Below are 18,304 nucleotides of genomic sequence, written 5' to 3' on the forward strand. Positions count from 1 at the left end.
TTATAATGCCAGTCAGTGTAAAAGTCAGTAGATTGGGTTCTTAGTCAAAGGTCACATCGCTTCTTGATTTATGTCTAACCAATTATAAAGTAGACAATAGCTCATTCAGTTTTGGTGTATTTATTTAATTTACATTAAACAGGAAAATTTAATCTATTCTGGAAGCTAATTTCTCCTTTGTCATAATTTTCCCTCTTGAAAATAAATATAAGGAAATAAAACAAAATACATCATTATGAATTTGATGATACATTTATTAAAGTTAATTTCCTTATGTAAGCATGTAAGTTTACAATTAAAATTTATGAAAAAGCAACTATAAAAACTATTGGATTCATACATTGGATGAAAACATTTCGATTGGCTTAAGACAGTAGATTAAAAAAAAAGTTTGTCCATAAAATAAAATAAATGAAATTCTACACATTTTTGTCATTTTAATATGAAAATTGATTTCTTACAAATTGGGTGAGGGTGAGTAAATTATAATGACCATCCCAGGACTAACTTAATTTGTTAATTCTGGGAGAATGAAAGGTAAGATATTCAGGGCTTGTAATTAAAAACAGCAAGGAATTTTGTCCAATGCTGTAACAGTTCTTCCAAGTCACTGTCTTTAAATCCTATTTACAACGCTTTAATATTGCAAAGCCATCTTCTTATAAGAAGAAGAAAGAAATGAAATCCAAAATGCAATGCAAGAACTGAGTTAGACAATATGATGAAGTAAAAAACAAAAACAATTTGTCTCCAAAAATTTGTCGAGTCGTTAAAAAAAAAAGTCTTTTAACAATAACAACCTCTGATTTCTAAATTTAATCCATTGCATAGTTTAACCCAACAAATACTCCTTCAGAAGCTTTAGTAAAGTCTGCTGCGAGCATTTAGGCTGTTTTGCTTCCTTCCCTTTCACTCACATAGGTAAATGTCATCCCCCTCCAACTAAATCATAGAACATTTGAAAAAGAAAAGCAAGAAAAGAAGAAGAAAAAGAAATCTAGAAAAGCAACCGAGTTCTCAAGTAAATTAAAAATATTCCTTATTTTCTTCATCAGAAACCCTACATTTGAAATCCTAAACATAAAAACCAAAGCCCAATCAAAAATACCAATCCTCTCAGTTTGTATAAACTTGTTGCTGTCAAGCGTTTTAAGTAGGTAAAAAATTTCATAATTTTTCTTTCTAATATAAATTGTATATTTACAAAATAAATTGTATCACACTTGATAAATCACTGGAAACAATTCATGGTTGTTTGAGATAGTTTTCAAACACTTTAGTTTTAAGATGTCTATCGATTATAATAATGCTAAATATCTAGGTCCAAGGATACTAAGAATAAAACTTGAGAAAGTTTATATAGCCAATCATACATATGAACACATATACACACATGCCCACACTCATATACTTATGGGTGTATACTTGTATTAGTTTATATGATAATGTTTATGATAATGTATAATGACATATGAGTGTGTGCATGTTTAGCTGGTTAATATATATATATATATATATATATATAGAAATGTATCATAGAGTTTAGGAGAGAAAGAGGGTGCAGCTATAGTCATATACAATAATATAGAATATTAATTATATTACTCCACTTCAAAATTTGTGAGTTTGTGAGAACCCTTCTAAAACTTAAACCATATGTTGAATATACAAAATAAGTGATAAAAAAAAAGGCAGAAAACAAAGTGATTATTAAATTAAGGTGAATATTACATTTAAAGTAACTTCTTTTTGAGAATACTTTCTATATGTAAATACACACACACATATACACATCTATATTTACATGCATAAATTTAATATGTATGTGTGTATGTGAAATGCTAGAATAAGTAACAAATATGTACAAACATAATGAATTTTAAAAATGCAAAACATTTTACAAATAAAATCAATATATGAATATATAGGAGTTAATATATATAAATATATAAAATAAAATATATTAGAGAAATAACTATATATAATGCAATGTATAAATGCATATCAAATTTTCGGCAAATAAGAAAACATAAAAAAAAAAAAATCTATACATTATCAGTAAGGTAAGTATATCAGAAGGAAATGATACAGAGTGTAGAGTAACTTTCTTACATTATAATTGATGCGACTCGTCTCTGGAGAAGCAAGCATGGAGTGGCAAACTGGTGGTTTTGGGTTTAAATAAAAACAGATGTATGTGCAAGTAGAAACAAAATGTGAAAAATTATATATATGAGTATTAAAACAGGTTGGAACTAAAAAGAGAAGTTGCTTCTCAGTCCTAGTGGGCTTGTCACTTGGAGTGTTGGTATTTGTAAGATCCAATCAACAGGAACGGTGGGAGGTGCTTCCTTTTGAAAACTATCTAAATAACATTTCACTCATCTTCATGCACGTGTGTGAGAGAAAGAAAAAAAGGAAGAGATAAGGAGCAGAGTAAAAGAGAAAGAGTGAGAGAGAGAGAGAGAGAGAGAGAGAAAAGGGAAGATAAAAGAGAGAACAGAATCAGAGAGAAAGAGGAAAAGAATTAAAGAAAGAGAAGAAGACTGCAATAGAGAGAGAGAGAGAGAGAGAGAGAGAGAGAAAAGAATGTAATAAAGATAGATAGAGAGAGAGAGAGAGAGAGAGAGAGAAGAGAGAGAGAGAGAGAAGAGTGAGAGAGAGAGAGAAAATGAAAGAGGAATGAGAGAAGAAGACTAAGCGAGAGCTACCTGGAATACGCAACTACACGCTTCCTTACTACTTTCAGTTGCTGGCTGATTAAGAGGAAGGAAATTACAAGACTTCTGTGATGCCGTTCTTATTGTTAATGTTGTTCTAATCGTGGTGTTTTGATTTGTTTGGATTTTATGTCACACTTTGTTAATGGTATCGTGAAATAGTCTAAATGACTGGATTTAGTAGTTTAATAACTGTTTATATTATTTATGATTATATCTCTGTAGAAAGCTAAACACTGCCATCTCTGCCTCTTCAAAGAACAACAAAATTGAGGAAAATAGGATATGAAAGAACTGTAAATTGAAAAGAATTTTTTTTTTATATCACGGACTTATAAAAGAATATGCACATATGTACATAAGATACATAAATTCACATGCATTGGTTCTATGCTTTGATAATCAACTGCTGCACGAACTTCTATTAACGCTCACACATTCACACACATTTTACACACAAATATAATGCATACAAACAAAATATCAATTGTGGTAAAAATATATAAACAATGAGAAATAAAACCCGGTAAATTTATATTACTTATGTATGTATGTATGTATGTATGCATGTGTAAATGTAGATATATTCATATATGTGCATAAATATGCATACATATGCACTCACACACTTACATGCATAAACACATATAATATATGAGTGTGTGTGTATATATATTAATATATATTTATATTTATATATATATATGTGTATATGTATATATATATATATTATATATATATATATATACATATATATATATATATACATACACACACACAGATACATATATTTTCCTTTAAGGACACTGTAAAAAATTCAGTTAGCATTATGAATAGCTTATATTATTTAATAGTAGGTAGCGGATAGCAATAGTTTTAATATATGACTGAGAATAGCATCTATTGACTATATTCAATATCGGAAATTTCACTTTAGTTTAGTAGCCACTGCACTTTCATACATGCGTGTGTATATATGTATATATATGTATATATATATATGCATATCTTTATACACATGCATATATGCATACATATCCATACACATATGTAGAAACACATAAATGTTCATACATATATATATACACATATTTATATAAAAATACATATGTATGTATATATTCAATTACATATGCATACATGCGCACACACACTCACATATAAACACACACACATATATACATGTATGCATATACATACTCACATATATCTCTCTGCATAAATATATTTGTGAGAGAGAGAGAGAGAGTGTGTATAAACTCACACACATATGAAAGAAAGAGAAGGGGAGGGAAATGGAAAGCAAAAAAATGAAAGAATTAAAAAAACAACATCTAATGTGTCCTGCTTTTCACTTCATAAGTTTTTTGAGAGAAATTACTTTTTTTTTTATTCATGTCTTCTTTATCTCATTTTGCCTCTGTTTCATTCCTCTCTTTTTTTCCCTTGTCTTATTTCTGATCTCTGTCCTCCTTATTTCTTTTCTTCTTTTAAATTCCTTTACTTATTTTCTTCTGTTGCTTGTGTTCTCTTACTTTATCTTGTCCTCTTATTATTTCATTCTTTTCCTCATTCATTTCTTTCGTCTTGTTCCTGCCTACTGGAGGTGTAGAATCATTTATTGTGTCTATCTGTAAATCTATCTGGAGTCTCTTTATCTCTGGCTCTCTGTGTTCATCAGTGCAGACAACAGAAGAAAATAGAAAACATCAGCCTCTCTTTCTTTTGAAATAGCAGAATGCTTGACAGTATTTCATTTCATACTTGTTGAATAAAGTTCAAAGTGATGATTGAAACAAATCTGAAGAAAGGGTCTCTACCTTTCAGACTGTAGTCGACAACTTTAAATGTCTTATCAGACTTTTTCTCTTCTCCTCAATGGACTGTAAAGTTTATGCAGAATGAGACTCCAGTTTTATCTATTTTAAATCATGGATACAATTTATCACACTGAAAGCTTATAGCTTTTATCATAGTAAAAGCTATATGGTCTAAACATCGCAACTCATCTTCCTAAAAATATCAGCTTCCATTCTATGTATTAGAAATAATGAAGGTTTCATACATTGGCACAAAGTTCATGCATTTTAGGGGAGAAATGAGGTCAACTAAACTGACCAAAATACTTGACTGAAGTAATGCTTATTATTATTATGATTGTTGTATTAAAAGAAAGTTAACAGGGTTCATTTAGCATTTTTTTTTTAAATGGGGTGATGAAATAAAGTACAATACTATATGAAATAAAGTACAATATATAGTGTTGGATTCAACTATTAAAATTGAATTATTTTTGTGCTCAATGAAAGTAAATTATGACTTTTGGTAAGATGCCTTTTTATCTAGTTTGGTTACTTGAATTTGCTTAAATCCAACTGTCTATAACTTATCTTTTTATTAGTTCAAGGCTGGGTGGATGTTACTCAATTATTGCTAATATACTCAAGCTCTTTAAATTTAGCACTTAACTCCTTCTTTTTCAAAAAGGATGATTAAAAAAAGTTAAGTTTTAGGATCCATATAAACTCATTCCGGTTGTTATGGTCAGTGACTGCTGATTTTTTTTTACTGTATAAGATTTAAGCTGGTAATTTAAGCTTTAATAATTAATTAGTAATTATTGTTTTCATAATTTGATAAAAACTATCAAGAATCAACTGGAAAAAGATTTAAAGTATTTAGTGCTGTACCTCAATGCTTTGAGTTAAAATCCCGCTGGATTTGGCTTTTCTATATTTCTGTAGTCAATAAAATTAAAAACAAGTGATGTACTGGTACTGTGTCAAACCACTTTACATATTTCCAACAAATATTTGCTGTATGTTAATTATGAATTAAAAATTATTCAGAATTATGTAGTTTATATAACAGCATTGTAATTAAGTAGTGTTTAAGTCTTGTTGGTACTGCAGTGGGTGTAACAGAACTCTGCTAAATCATACATGTCATAAGATATGTTAAAATATAATTAAAGAAAAAGAATATTATTTTAGAACCAGTATAGTCTACCAATTGATTTATGGGATTGCATCTATAAGACATGGAATCAAATTTAAACTTGTAACTAAATAAAGACAAGTTTTCATCATTAACAAAATAATACTAATACTCAAATTTATTTTTAACATGCCATTATGTTTACACTCATTGAAATCATCTTCATTATTGTTGCTATTTTTCATCACAAACATCATTATGGTGACAAATCTCTGACTTTATCTCTTCAGCTTGATCTGATACAGCAGACAGTATGCTAATTATCTGCAAGACTGGGCCTTTACAATTAGTAAAATTTGTTATCAAGGCATCTTAATTAACATCACAGATGTAGCTAGTGATACCTCAATGGATAATGACAATAGTTAACATCTTTTCAGGTGATAAAAGTATTTATTGTGTGCTTATATTCATTCGCAGGCATATGTATGTATGTGTGTGACTGTATATGTGTCTGTGTTTCAAATATAAGTCTGCTTAACAGAGAAATGGAAGTAAAGGACTATCATACAGTACAAAGTAAAAAGAACATTTGATAAACAGAGTATTAAAATTCTGTAGCTTTCAAAATCATTAATTAGATAATCATTAATAAAAAGAAAATGAAATGTTAAAAATTATGAACATGATATAAATCTACTTTGAAAAATTTGTCATCATTTTAACTTTCAAGTTTCCATGCTTACAAGTATTGGGTAAAAATTTTTGAGGTTGATTTTCTATGGCTGTATGCTCTTGTTGCCAACACTCATCTGTTTCCCCTGTTCTTTCAAGTAGCAGACCAGCCAGATTTTTTTTTATAGAAGGATACAAACAAACAACACTGTTTGTAATAACAATGGTGATGTTTGTTTACAATATCATGCAAGATCCAGACAAAGTTGGACACATGTGTGCACACACACACACACACACAAATGCACATGTCTAATATGTATCAAATGGGATTAAATCCAAGACTTTGTAGTTGCAAAGAGAACTTCATAATTGCACAGCCATACCTGTACATATTATGCATGTGAGTGTGTGAGTGTGTGCATGCATGTATGCACATACACACACATGCATATATAGGCACAGGAATGGGTGTAGGGTTAAGAAGTTTCTTAACCATATGGCTTCAAGTTAAGCCACACAGTATGTCTCCTTGAGCAAGTGACATCTACTATAGCTCTAAGCCAGCCAAGCCTTATGAGTGAATTTGATGAATGGAAACAATAAGAAACCTACTGCATACATGTATATATCACTTGTCTGACTTTTTGCCATCACAGATGTTATTATTAAGAGATACCCTGAGAAAAATCTAAGTGTTAGCAACAAGAAGAGCCTTTACAATACAAAGATAAATGCCTCAATAATATATTTAACTAATCTATGTAGGCATAGAAAGATGAACATAAAATAAATGAACAATATATCTGAATCAACTGGAATCCACAGTAAGTACTCCAGCCGAGGAACTGGCTATCAGGTCACAGTGGTGAGGCCTTCAGAAATTACTCTGGAGTTTGGTCTGAAGAATTATATTCTCTCTTCTGTATAATATTGTGTGACTATATGAATGAATTATTCTGTATACATATATATACATATGTGTATGTATGTGTCTGCATTGAAGTTGATGGTGTAGATTTTGAAAGAGCTGTAAACTTGAAGGATAAATTAAAATTCTTTGCTGCTTACATTTTGAGTTTTTGCTCAGGTACTTTCCCCATTCCCTTATATAAATGCAACATAGTCATGTACCTTCTCTGTAGCACAACACCTTTGCTTGTCCTTACTATAAAATCTCCTCTCCACCCTCTCAAATATTCCCTCACTTAGTGAAGGAGGCTCTTTTGCTTTTCCACCTGCCTTGAATGTTACTTGACAAACTCACAAATGCTGATGACATAGGAAAAAAGCACTCATTACACACTGTAAAGTGGTTGTTGTTAGGAAGGATATCCAGCAGAAGAATCCATGCCAAAGCTGATAAGGATCATGATGCAGCCCTGTGGCCAAATGGATCCTGTCAAAACATTTAAGTCAAGCCAAAATGAAAAACAAATGACAGCAGAGGCGTAGGAGTGGCTGTGAGGTAAGCAGCTTGCTTACGAACCACATGGTTCCGGGTTCGGTCTCACTGCATGGCAAATTGAGCAAGTGTCTTCTACTAAAGCCTTGGGCCGACCAAAGCCTTGTGAGTGGATTTGGTAGACAGAAACTGAAAGAAGCCCGTCGTATATATGTATGTGTGTGTATAAGTTTGTGTCTTTGTTTGTCCTCCCAACATCACTTGACAACCGATGCTGGTGTATTTACGTCCCTGTAACTTAGCGGTTCGGCAAAAGAGATCGATAGGATAAATACTAGGCTTACAAAGAATAAGTCCTGGGGTCGATTTGCTCGACTAAAAGTGGTGCTCCAGCATGGCCACAGTCACATGACTGAAACAAGTAAAAAGTAAAAAGTAAGTAAAAAGTAAAGTAAGGGTATCTAAGAGATACGACCATGCTAGATATAGCAGTCAAAGTTTTGGCTGCTATATCCAGCATGGTGGTATCTCTTAGATACCCTTAATTATAATTATATATATATATATTATATATATATATATATATATATATATGTGTATGTATGTATGTATATATATATATGTGTGTGTGTGTATATATATGAAATTTTGAATTAAAAGCAGCTCTAATAATGTAAACATTATATGTTACACATACGTAGTGTATGTGTTTTCTTTACATGCTAATTTGCTGCAGGATAGCATCCTAAGAAAATTCTTACATGATGCTGGGTGTTAAAGAACACAGAATGTCTGAGACCAGCTTTTAATTCGAAATTTAATTTTGTTTTACTTGTGCTACACCATAGCACATCAGCAAACAGACTTTACACTATTTGCGTATATGTCTTATTTCATATATGTCTCAGTGATTCATTTCGTTTTGGGGCGTTTAAGTATCTGATACTGAAGAGCTAAAACAACAGTGAAATATCAATATCTATTGTTCTAGTTCACTGCAGGCCATGTTGTCTCACTTGGTCTGAGACATTTAATGTTCTTTAATGCTTGGCATTGTGTAGGAATTTTTCCCTGGATGCTATCCCACAGCAAAATGGCATATAAATAAAACACATACACTATGCATGAACAACCAATAATATATATATATATATATGTATATATATATATATATATATATATATATATATATATATATATATATATATATATACACCTACACACACACACATGAATAAGAGGACAAATGAAAGAAAACGGCATTCAATACATTTAGTAGGCATTACAAGTATTACTTAAAACTGGTTTATTTGGTTCCATGTGACAAATTTTCACAGGACTCTAACCTGTCTCTTTCAGGCTTTAGATCACTGATTTAGTAATCTAAAGCCTGAAGGAGATGAGCTTTTGTTAGAAGCCTGGGAAACTTTAAGTCACATGGAACTGAATCAAACTGTTTTAAATAATATGAGTGAGTGTATAATATATGTTTGTGTGAGTGTAAGTATGAATATGTGCGTATGTGTATTGTGAAAGTGGTGAACACTAAAAAGGTAGGTATCAAAGGAGGGACAGGTTCTCACAAATGCTTTGGTTTTATGCTCATAAAAAAGAAAAAAGTCTTGATCCTTTGGATGTGATTCCTTCATCAGAAGAAAATTATATAGAAATGAAAGATATAATGTAGTTAGAGAAGAAAAAATAGCAAAACAGTTAGTAGCCAGGTAGCAATGTGGTTTATACGTATATAGGGCATATGTTTAAATACTGTATGTCTAAGTAAACACTTTTATTATTTATTGATGATCGCCTAAATTTGGGGAATAGGTGACAAATACATTTGGAATGTTACCTTCAGTTGATTGGTGTCTTATCAAGGTTATCTCACATAGACTTAAACTCATTGAATCTGGAACTAATTAGGAGATATTATAGTGTTAACATAAATCATGAAATATTGTCCATTGACTTCTAATATATTTCATTAGAAGTTGAAGATCATTTATTCTATCAAGGTGATAAAATTAGTTTGGTGGTGAGGTAATTTATAAAAAAAATATACCAAGACATCAGTACTTAGCAAATAAGTTGTTTGCTGATTTCTATAAACAAGAGCCACTACTCTCATTTATATTAACTGATCCAGGGTAGCATTAACTGAAAAGACACACAATGAGGTTGAAATACCACAGTGTTTCCAAGTCCTCTTATGTCAATGAATCACATGTGATACGAACCCACATTGCCTAAAGGGAGGAACTGTTCTCCAAAGATAAAATACCACAATTATCAGCATATTCATGTTTGAATCTATCAGAACATATTTACAAGGAGTGGATATGTTATTGTTTAGCTTCTTTCTGTTTTGCACACAACCAGTGAATTAGTATAACTGAGACACCAACAAAATGATGCATGCATAAGGAGAATAAAACTGTTGTATTGTGGTGATGAAACATGGGTAGAGAGCACATAAATCCTGCAGTTGCAGGTTTTGTATAAAACCATTCAATGTGTGATGTACTGATTTGTTACAAAGAGCTCTGCTTTCCAACCACATGGTTCCAGATTCAGTCCCACTGTGTGGCGCCTTAGGCAACTGTCTTCAACTATAGCTCCAGGCAGATCAAAGCCATAGGGATTGATTTGGTAGATGAAAACTGAAAGAAATTTATGATAAACATACATACACACACACACACACACACAAATATATGTATGTATGTATGTATGTATGTATGCATGTGACCCAGAGTCCAATGCCTGAAACAAGTAAAAAAGATAAAATGGTACATACATAGTTGCAGGCATGGTTATATGGTTAACAAGTTTGCTTTGCAACCACATGGTTCCCATAGTATGATACTTTAAGATAAATGTTTTATACACTAGCTCTAAAAGATGACCAATATTGTTACAGAGGATTTTGTTGGACAAAAGCTATGTATAAACCTGTCTGATTGCTAAATCCACAAGTTTTTTTTTATTTGCTCTCTGTTTATTTCCTTGTGTTCCTTTCTGTTGAGGAGCGTAGGCTCAAAATGTAAAAAACTTTCTCAGCTTCCCAAGCATCAAACTAATACACCTGCTTGTTGTTTATACACCTGTCTTTGTCTTTTGTTTTTCTGTAAATTTCAACTATATGCATGTGTATGAGTGTGTGTATGTGTGAATGTACTTGTATATATATATATATATATATATACATACATACATATATATGCCACAGAGATAGCACCCAGTACACTCTCTAAGGTGAGTGACATTAAGAACATCCTACCATAGAAACCATGCCAAAACAAACAGCTCCTGTAAAATGTCCAACCCATGCCAGCATGGAAAATTAATGCTAGATGATGATGACAATGATGAGTATATATATATATATATATATATATATATATATATGTTTCAGCATCAGTGAAAGAAACATCAATAAGAGAGAAAGAGAAAAATGCTTCCTTGGAGCAAAAATACTCTGTATGTGTATGTGGGGATGGGGAAGGGTGTTTGTTTCTCAATGAGTAATCCAACCAATTTCTTAACACTCACCCTCAGCAATGTCATGAATCAATGATTGTTCTTTTTTTTTTTTTTTCAGTTGAAAAAACTTGTAACCAATGATGCTATTGTTCATTAACTGAGATGAAAAAAATACAAACGAAATAAATAAGGACTGCATCGAAAATGTTACCTCTAACAGAACATATGATGAAAAGCCAAAAAGATTCAAATTATACTGCATTGCAAACTTATCCAACATATTGCACATTGATAAAAACGGGATATTAAAACATTAATGATAAGAGCTTTGATGACAGTGAATGCTAATCAAAAGATTATGTTAGCCTTATTTTCATTTCACAGCTCTAGATATTTTAATTCAGTTATAATGCAATAGCCTTAATAAAGGCAAGAGCATCATCATTCTATTTTGTTTCTTCTTTCTTTAAGTCAACACAACTGACCACTGGTTGATGGATATTACTGATTAAGAAAGTTCATGCAATAAACTATTTATCACACCAGCGCAAGAGGATAAATAAATATTCATAAGTGAATAGCTTATATATGTAGGCATAGTGCATTCACATACAAAGGGAGCAAGAAAAGAAAGAATATAAATGTATATAAACATAATCCCACATATATATATATATAAATATATATATATATATATATATATATATATATATATATATATATATATATATATGTATATATATGTATATATATATATATATATGTATGTATATATATGTATATATATATGTATATATGTATATATATATAAGTATGTATATATATGTATATATATGTATGTATATATATGTATATATATGTATGCATATATATATATATGTATATATATATATGTACGTATGTGTATATATATGTATATATTGTATATATATATGTATATATATATATATATATACACACACACACACATACATTCATATATATACACATAAATACACACATGCACACACACACATATATATATATATATATACATACAAATACATACAGAAACACACAAACACACACACACATTTAATATTGCCTAAGAATCTTGAACTGCCATAGAAAATATGCTTATGATTTAGTTTTCTCACATAAGATCATAGAATGAAGTCTCCTCAGTAAGAATAATCTTGCTTAATATTGAATATAAGCTGGTCATAATGATATTGCTATATCTGTAGATGATATATTGAGTTTATTAGGTAATAATTTATTATTTCATTTAGGTATTAAAGCAGCTGTAGGTTTTACTTGGTCAAGATGAATCATAAAGGAAACCTCTGTATAGTCACTTGACCAACTAGAAATAACAACACAATCCCCTTTAAAATCACATCCACTGTTTAAAAGAAAAGAAAAAATACATTGGCTAAAGTAGTCTTGGAGACACTCAGAAGCATAGACGGAATGTTCACAGCTGAAATGCTTTTGAACATAGATTTGCTGGATCAGGGCTGACCTGAGGCAAAACAGCAACAGCAGTAAAAGCAAGAACAGCTGCAAAGGCAACAACAGCAACAACTTGATTAAGATGCAGCATTTATGTTAACATTTAAAAAGATACATTGGTTCTTGATTAGAAGTATGGTTTACAGCACAATTGATGATACAGAATGTTATTATAAGAATATTAATGATGATGATGATGATGATGATAATGATGGTGATGATCAGGATATGGTGTTAAAGGGAAGTTGAAATAGAATATAGAGATCTAACATGTAATCTTACCCCATGCATGAACTACTTCACAAATACTACAGCAACGGCTTCCTATTGGTATGGATACACAGTGTGGCAGAACATTATAATCTGTTTCATGAAATAGATGCCATATGTTTAAGTGACAAGGATGTGTCTTTATAAATAGTGCAGAAAGTCAGAAACCGATAAAAATAGCATAAAAAATATAATTAGGAAAACCACTCTTGATCTAAACTCTCTACATTAAATATATCTAATATCAAAAGTCATCATTCAAGGTCTATCTAAATCTCATTTTCTATTTTGAAGTAGTGACTGTCATATTGTCATTTTAGGCTATGTTAGAATGGCAAGCAGCATTTACACCAACCCTATCAATCAAAATGTCCTTCACCATATTAAACATCTGCTTTACTGTGGTTTTAGATTAGATTTAAAGTGATATATTATTACCAATGCTGTTGTTGTTACAATAAACAACATACAGCAATAAAAAGCGAATACTTTGATGGTTCTCAAAGGGTAAGAAATACTTGATATACCTAAACATCATACAGGATGTTTAAGTACATCAAAAAATATCTTTTAGGGAAATTTAATAAGAAATAAATAAATTTTAAATACATTTAATATATCCTTAGTACCTTCATTTTGTTGTGACAAGGTTACACAAGTCAGATTCTGGTGCATGTGCCACTGCAGAATGATGTTGCATTCATCATTTGTCAGTATATTCCTGGGTTCACTCGAGCAACCTGCTGAGCAGAGTTGAAGTCAGTCCTCATCTCTGTGAGATATCTCCTCATCTGCCATAACGATGTTGCATGTGATCAACCATTGTGATTAACCAGGCCAGATCCTCAGTGGAGAGAACATGGTAAGCAGGGTCTAAGTCAGAAAATCGAGCAAAATTGCTAAACAGTCTGATGCTCCTGGATACAAAAATCTGACCAATGGTAACTCATAATCCTGCAAAACATCCTGGTACCAGAGGAGTCCAAGCAGTTCCTAAGGGCCCTTGGACAGTGTCCAAGTCTTACAACAACAATTGTGAGACAAGGTTACTGATTAATAAAAAAAAATACAGTATGCACTTTGTAGTAGGAAAGGTTGCATGGCAAAATTAACTCCTTGGATTCTAGCAGAATTTATTGGCTGGGAGGTGGTAAATAAACTGAGATCATTATTGTTACAGACATGGACGTTAGTTAAGAAGTTTGCCTCTCATCTATGTGAACTTTTAGGTTCAGTCCCATTACACAGCATATTGGGCAAGTATCTTGCACTTTAGCCTCAGACTACCCAATGCCTTGTGAGTGAATTTGGTAAATAGAAACTGTATGGAAGCTCATTGCATATGTGTGTGTGTGTGCGCATACATATACACATACATGTATATATATATGGTATATATACAGATATATATGTTATGTGCATATTTGTTTATATGCACCTTTGTATTTCCACCTCTTGACAACTGGTGCTGGCTTTTTTGTGTCCCTATAAATTGATAATTCAGCAAAAAATATAAGTAACATGCATAAACTAAGTACTGGGGGTGGGAGATTTGCTTGACTAAACCCTTTCAAGTTGGTGTCCCTGCGTGGTAGTGGTTCAATGACTGAAGTAAAAGAATAAAAGAATAATTGTATTTTCTTGTTTTATTCTTGATAAACACCAAGACAACCCAAGTTGAGTGATGTATGTTCAAAGGCAGTCAAGTAATGATTTCTGTCCTTTTATTTTCCTTCATATATTCTGTACTCTTAATATTTTATTCACTGTGTCCAGTCTTCTTAAGAGTTGTAGCATCATTTTTTAGAAATTTGGCTGCTATTTCTAGTAGGCTGAAGAATCAGGTAAAAGTTTCTCTGTTTTCTTATTTTGATGTTTTGCCTTCCAAAGAAATATTGAACTGGCAATTTATTGAAAGCTTTGTTACAAATTAGATTAACTTTGGTATTCATTTTATATATGTACTAGCAGTATCACCCGGCGTTGCTCGGGTTTGTAAGGGAAATAACTATAAAGCATTTTTAGAGAGTTATAGCCAAAAAATAGCAAAAAAATGGAAAAAAAATTATGGTAAATTTTTTTTGAGAGTTAAAAAGGTGGAGTTGCGTCCCCTAGACAGTCTGTGGTTTGTGTTTCTGATTCTCGACCCCATGTCGAATTTATCGATTTTTTTCAGAACTGGGGGAACTTTTCAAAATTTTCGGTGCGTTAGTTTTGAATTATGACATTGGGCTATGTGTGTATCAAGTTTCATCAGAATCGGTTGAAAGCCGTGGTCATGGTGAGGGTACAACCTAACAGACACACAGACACACACACAGACAAACTCCCGTTTATATATAGAGAGATGTCCTTAATTTATTTTATATAATAATCTGTTTTTATATTTGTTTACTTCGGGAAAATAGTAGAGGTCATCCTATATTTGAATAAATATATTTTGCCTGTAGAATGTTGTGAAAATTAGAGATAAGCCTCAGTTCCTATATTTCAGCTTATCATTATTAGTATTTCCTATCTACTTAATGCATCCATATTTATCCATTTCCCCATCTGCCTTCAATAGTACAAACTTTCATAGTGTTTAAATTTCTTTTTTATACTATCACAATCATTCTAGATTGGAAAAAATAAATAGTTTATGTTCACTTCAATATAATTAGCTGTTTGTCATTATATTTTTAGAGCAGTACTTTTTATTTTATATAATATTATAGGCAATTTAAAGAAACTAATAATTAATGTTGGGGTAGATATTATGGTTAAATTAAATATTGATTTCTTATATCACAATAAGTTCACATATTTATAGAGGTGGTTAGGAGATTCAAACCCTTTGCATACAGATTTTTCATGTTATTGAAGAAATGAATGATAAAGTTGAGTCCAATGGGATAAAATTAAACACAAATTTCCAACACTGACCTAAGTCCTATAAATTTGTAGGGGTAGAAAGTATAATTAATTGAATAAATTATTACATAAATAGTGTTTATTTAACCAGTTCTGGAAGCTTCAGCTCACCATCATTTCTACTCGGGATGTGAGAGATGTAACTAAACAGTGCAGGATATTCAACATGGTACTCTACCATGCTAAGTATTTTGCATTAAAATAAATATATAAATAGTTTTTGAATATACAAATATATCAATAAAATTTCGTAGCATTACAGAAATTATCACACACCACTAATGACTTATTTCTGGCTGATCCAGCTGAGATGTTGATTGTGAATTTCTTCCCTATCTGGCTAAGAAGAAGAAAATTCTGACATATGGACAACTTCTCATGAAATCTACTCAAGCTTTCACATTCAATGTACATGATATTTTCAATAAATGTGTATTTCAGTGCAAGCATGTGCATGCATGCATATGGGTGCATGTGTGTGTGTGAGGCTCAATTTTACAGCTTGATTAAATGCATGCTATATGTTATACTACATACAGCATGATTAAATAAATAAAACATATTATACACAAATCCACAAGTGTATATTTGTGCGTTATGTGTATATGTGTATATATATATATGTGTGTGTGTGTGTATATATATGTGTGTGTGTATACATGTGCGTGTGTATATACATATATGTATGTATATATATATATGTACATATATGTAAGTGTGTGTGTATATATATATATATAGTTGTTATATGAAACCTACAAAATGTGTTATGTGATGTGTAATAATATAATACTCTCCTACATTTTATTCATAGTAAAGAGTGTGTTGATAGCACAACACTCATATATTCACTTTATTTATCACTAGTATTTCCTATCTACTCTACGCACCCAATATCTTATATCCATATTGAACCATTGATTATTTCTGCATCTGCCCTCAACAGTACAAACTTTAAGTTGATAGGTTTCATTGAAAACAAAATAAAAATGTCTTTAGAGCTTCTCTCAAATGAAATAAATTAAAAATAGAAAGAAGCAAATGAGAATTCATCACATGCCATCAAAAAGCTTATCTGCTCAGTCTGACTTATGGAAAGAATAGATTAAAAAAAGAAAAGTAAGAGGAAATGTTTGTAAAAGGTATATATGATGATGATGATGATGATATATATATATAAAACACTAAATAAATATTATGATTCTATAATTCTTTGCATGTTATCAGAAAATCAGTTTAATAATGAATTAGGATTCTGAATATTATTTAGCATGAAAAACTTGTGGTACTCCACCTTTATGACTGAGTGGCTAGCACATTAAAATTGTTATCCAGCCATATATATCAATTTCAACAATCCATTTATGAAGCAGAATTTTCAGAAGCAATGAACCTAGACTAATATAAAAATAGTGATCGTAAAAAGAATCTGCACTGATGAAGATTTTTTTTCATCACATAACAAATATTGAAAGCTCTACCAAGACTAAGATATGTTCATGTCCATGATTGAACATGTTTAACTGTATGTGGGGTGGGGGGGGTAAACTGTAGTAAAATTTAAATGAATTAAAAAAACCTATCATTCTTATCACAATCATATGACTTCTAAAATGAAAGGTAGTTTATAATAATGTAATATTTGCTATAAATCAGCAACCTAGAAAAGATAATATTCCATGAATATGTATACTGTAATCCTTTTGAATCATCAAGTGTCTTCTACTATAGCCTCGGGCTGACCAAAGCCTTGTAAGTGGATTTGGTAGATGGAAACTGAAAGAGGCCTGACATATATATGTATATATATTTATATGTACATGTGTGTATATGTTTGTGTGTCTGTGATTGTCCCCCCAACATCGCTTGACAACCGATGCTGGTGTGTTTACGTCCCCGTAACTTAGCGGTTCGGCAAAAGAGACCGATAGAATAAGTACTAGGCTTACAAAGAATAAGTCCTGAAGTCAATTTGCTCAACTAAAGGCGCTGCTCCAGCATGGCCACAGTCAAATGACTGAAACAAGTAAAAGATTAAAAAGAGTTAGGTCAATAGAATATCAGGTAACAAACTGCAAGGTTGGCAGGTGGTACACAATCATTGGTGATGCATTTAGTTCAAGGGTAATGTTTACCTCTAAATAGTCCAATTCACTCAGTTATGCTTAATGCACACTAGGATAGTAGAGTTCATTACTACTGGAAGTAATGGCAGTTTTTGAAAGTGGACAAGTGTTTCATTACTTGATCCTGGGCAGATATATGTGAATATGTACTGAGTTTCAATGAAAAGCATTCTAGGTCTTGTAAATATTCCAGGTTAAGCTTCAATTTCATTAGTTTGATCTATTTTATAAAACACCAAGTTTCATACTGGTAGGTTGGCATCAATAAGCATATTAAATTG

At 31.3% G+C, this 18,304-nt stretch overlaps 1 protein-coding gene across 13 annotated transcripts in view; it reads right to left on the reverse strand.

Moving 5' to 3' along the window:
* The window catches only part of LOC115215814 (MAGUK p55 subfamily member 7), a 930,620-nt gene that overhangs the window by 370,249 nt on the left and 542,067 nt on the right, over positions 1–18,304 (reverse strand). Inside the window, exon 1 of one of the 13 annotated variants that reach the window (XM_036506010.1) lies at positions 2,113–2,356. The exons of the other annotated variants lie outside the window; for them this stretch is intronic. Within the exon in view, the coding sequence (XP_036361903.1) occupies positions 2,113–2,151 (39 nt within the window). The 5' untranslated portion in view covers positions 2,152–2,356. Of the gene's footprint in view, positions 1–2,112; positions 2,357–18,304 lie in introns of those variants that run through there. 13 annotated transcript variants of the gene reach the window in all.

This window comes from Octopus sinensis, linkage group LG9 (assembly GCF_006345805.1).
Source record: "Octopus sinensis linkage group LG9, ASM634580v1, whole genome shotgun sequence".
Classification (NCBI taxonomy): domain Eukaryota; kingdom Metazoa; phylum Mollusca; class Cephalopoda; order Octopoda; family Octopodidae; genus Octopus; species Octopus sinensis.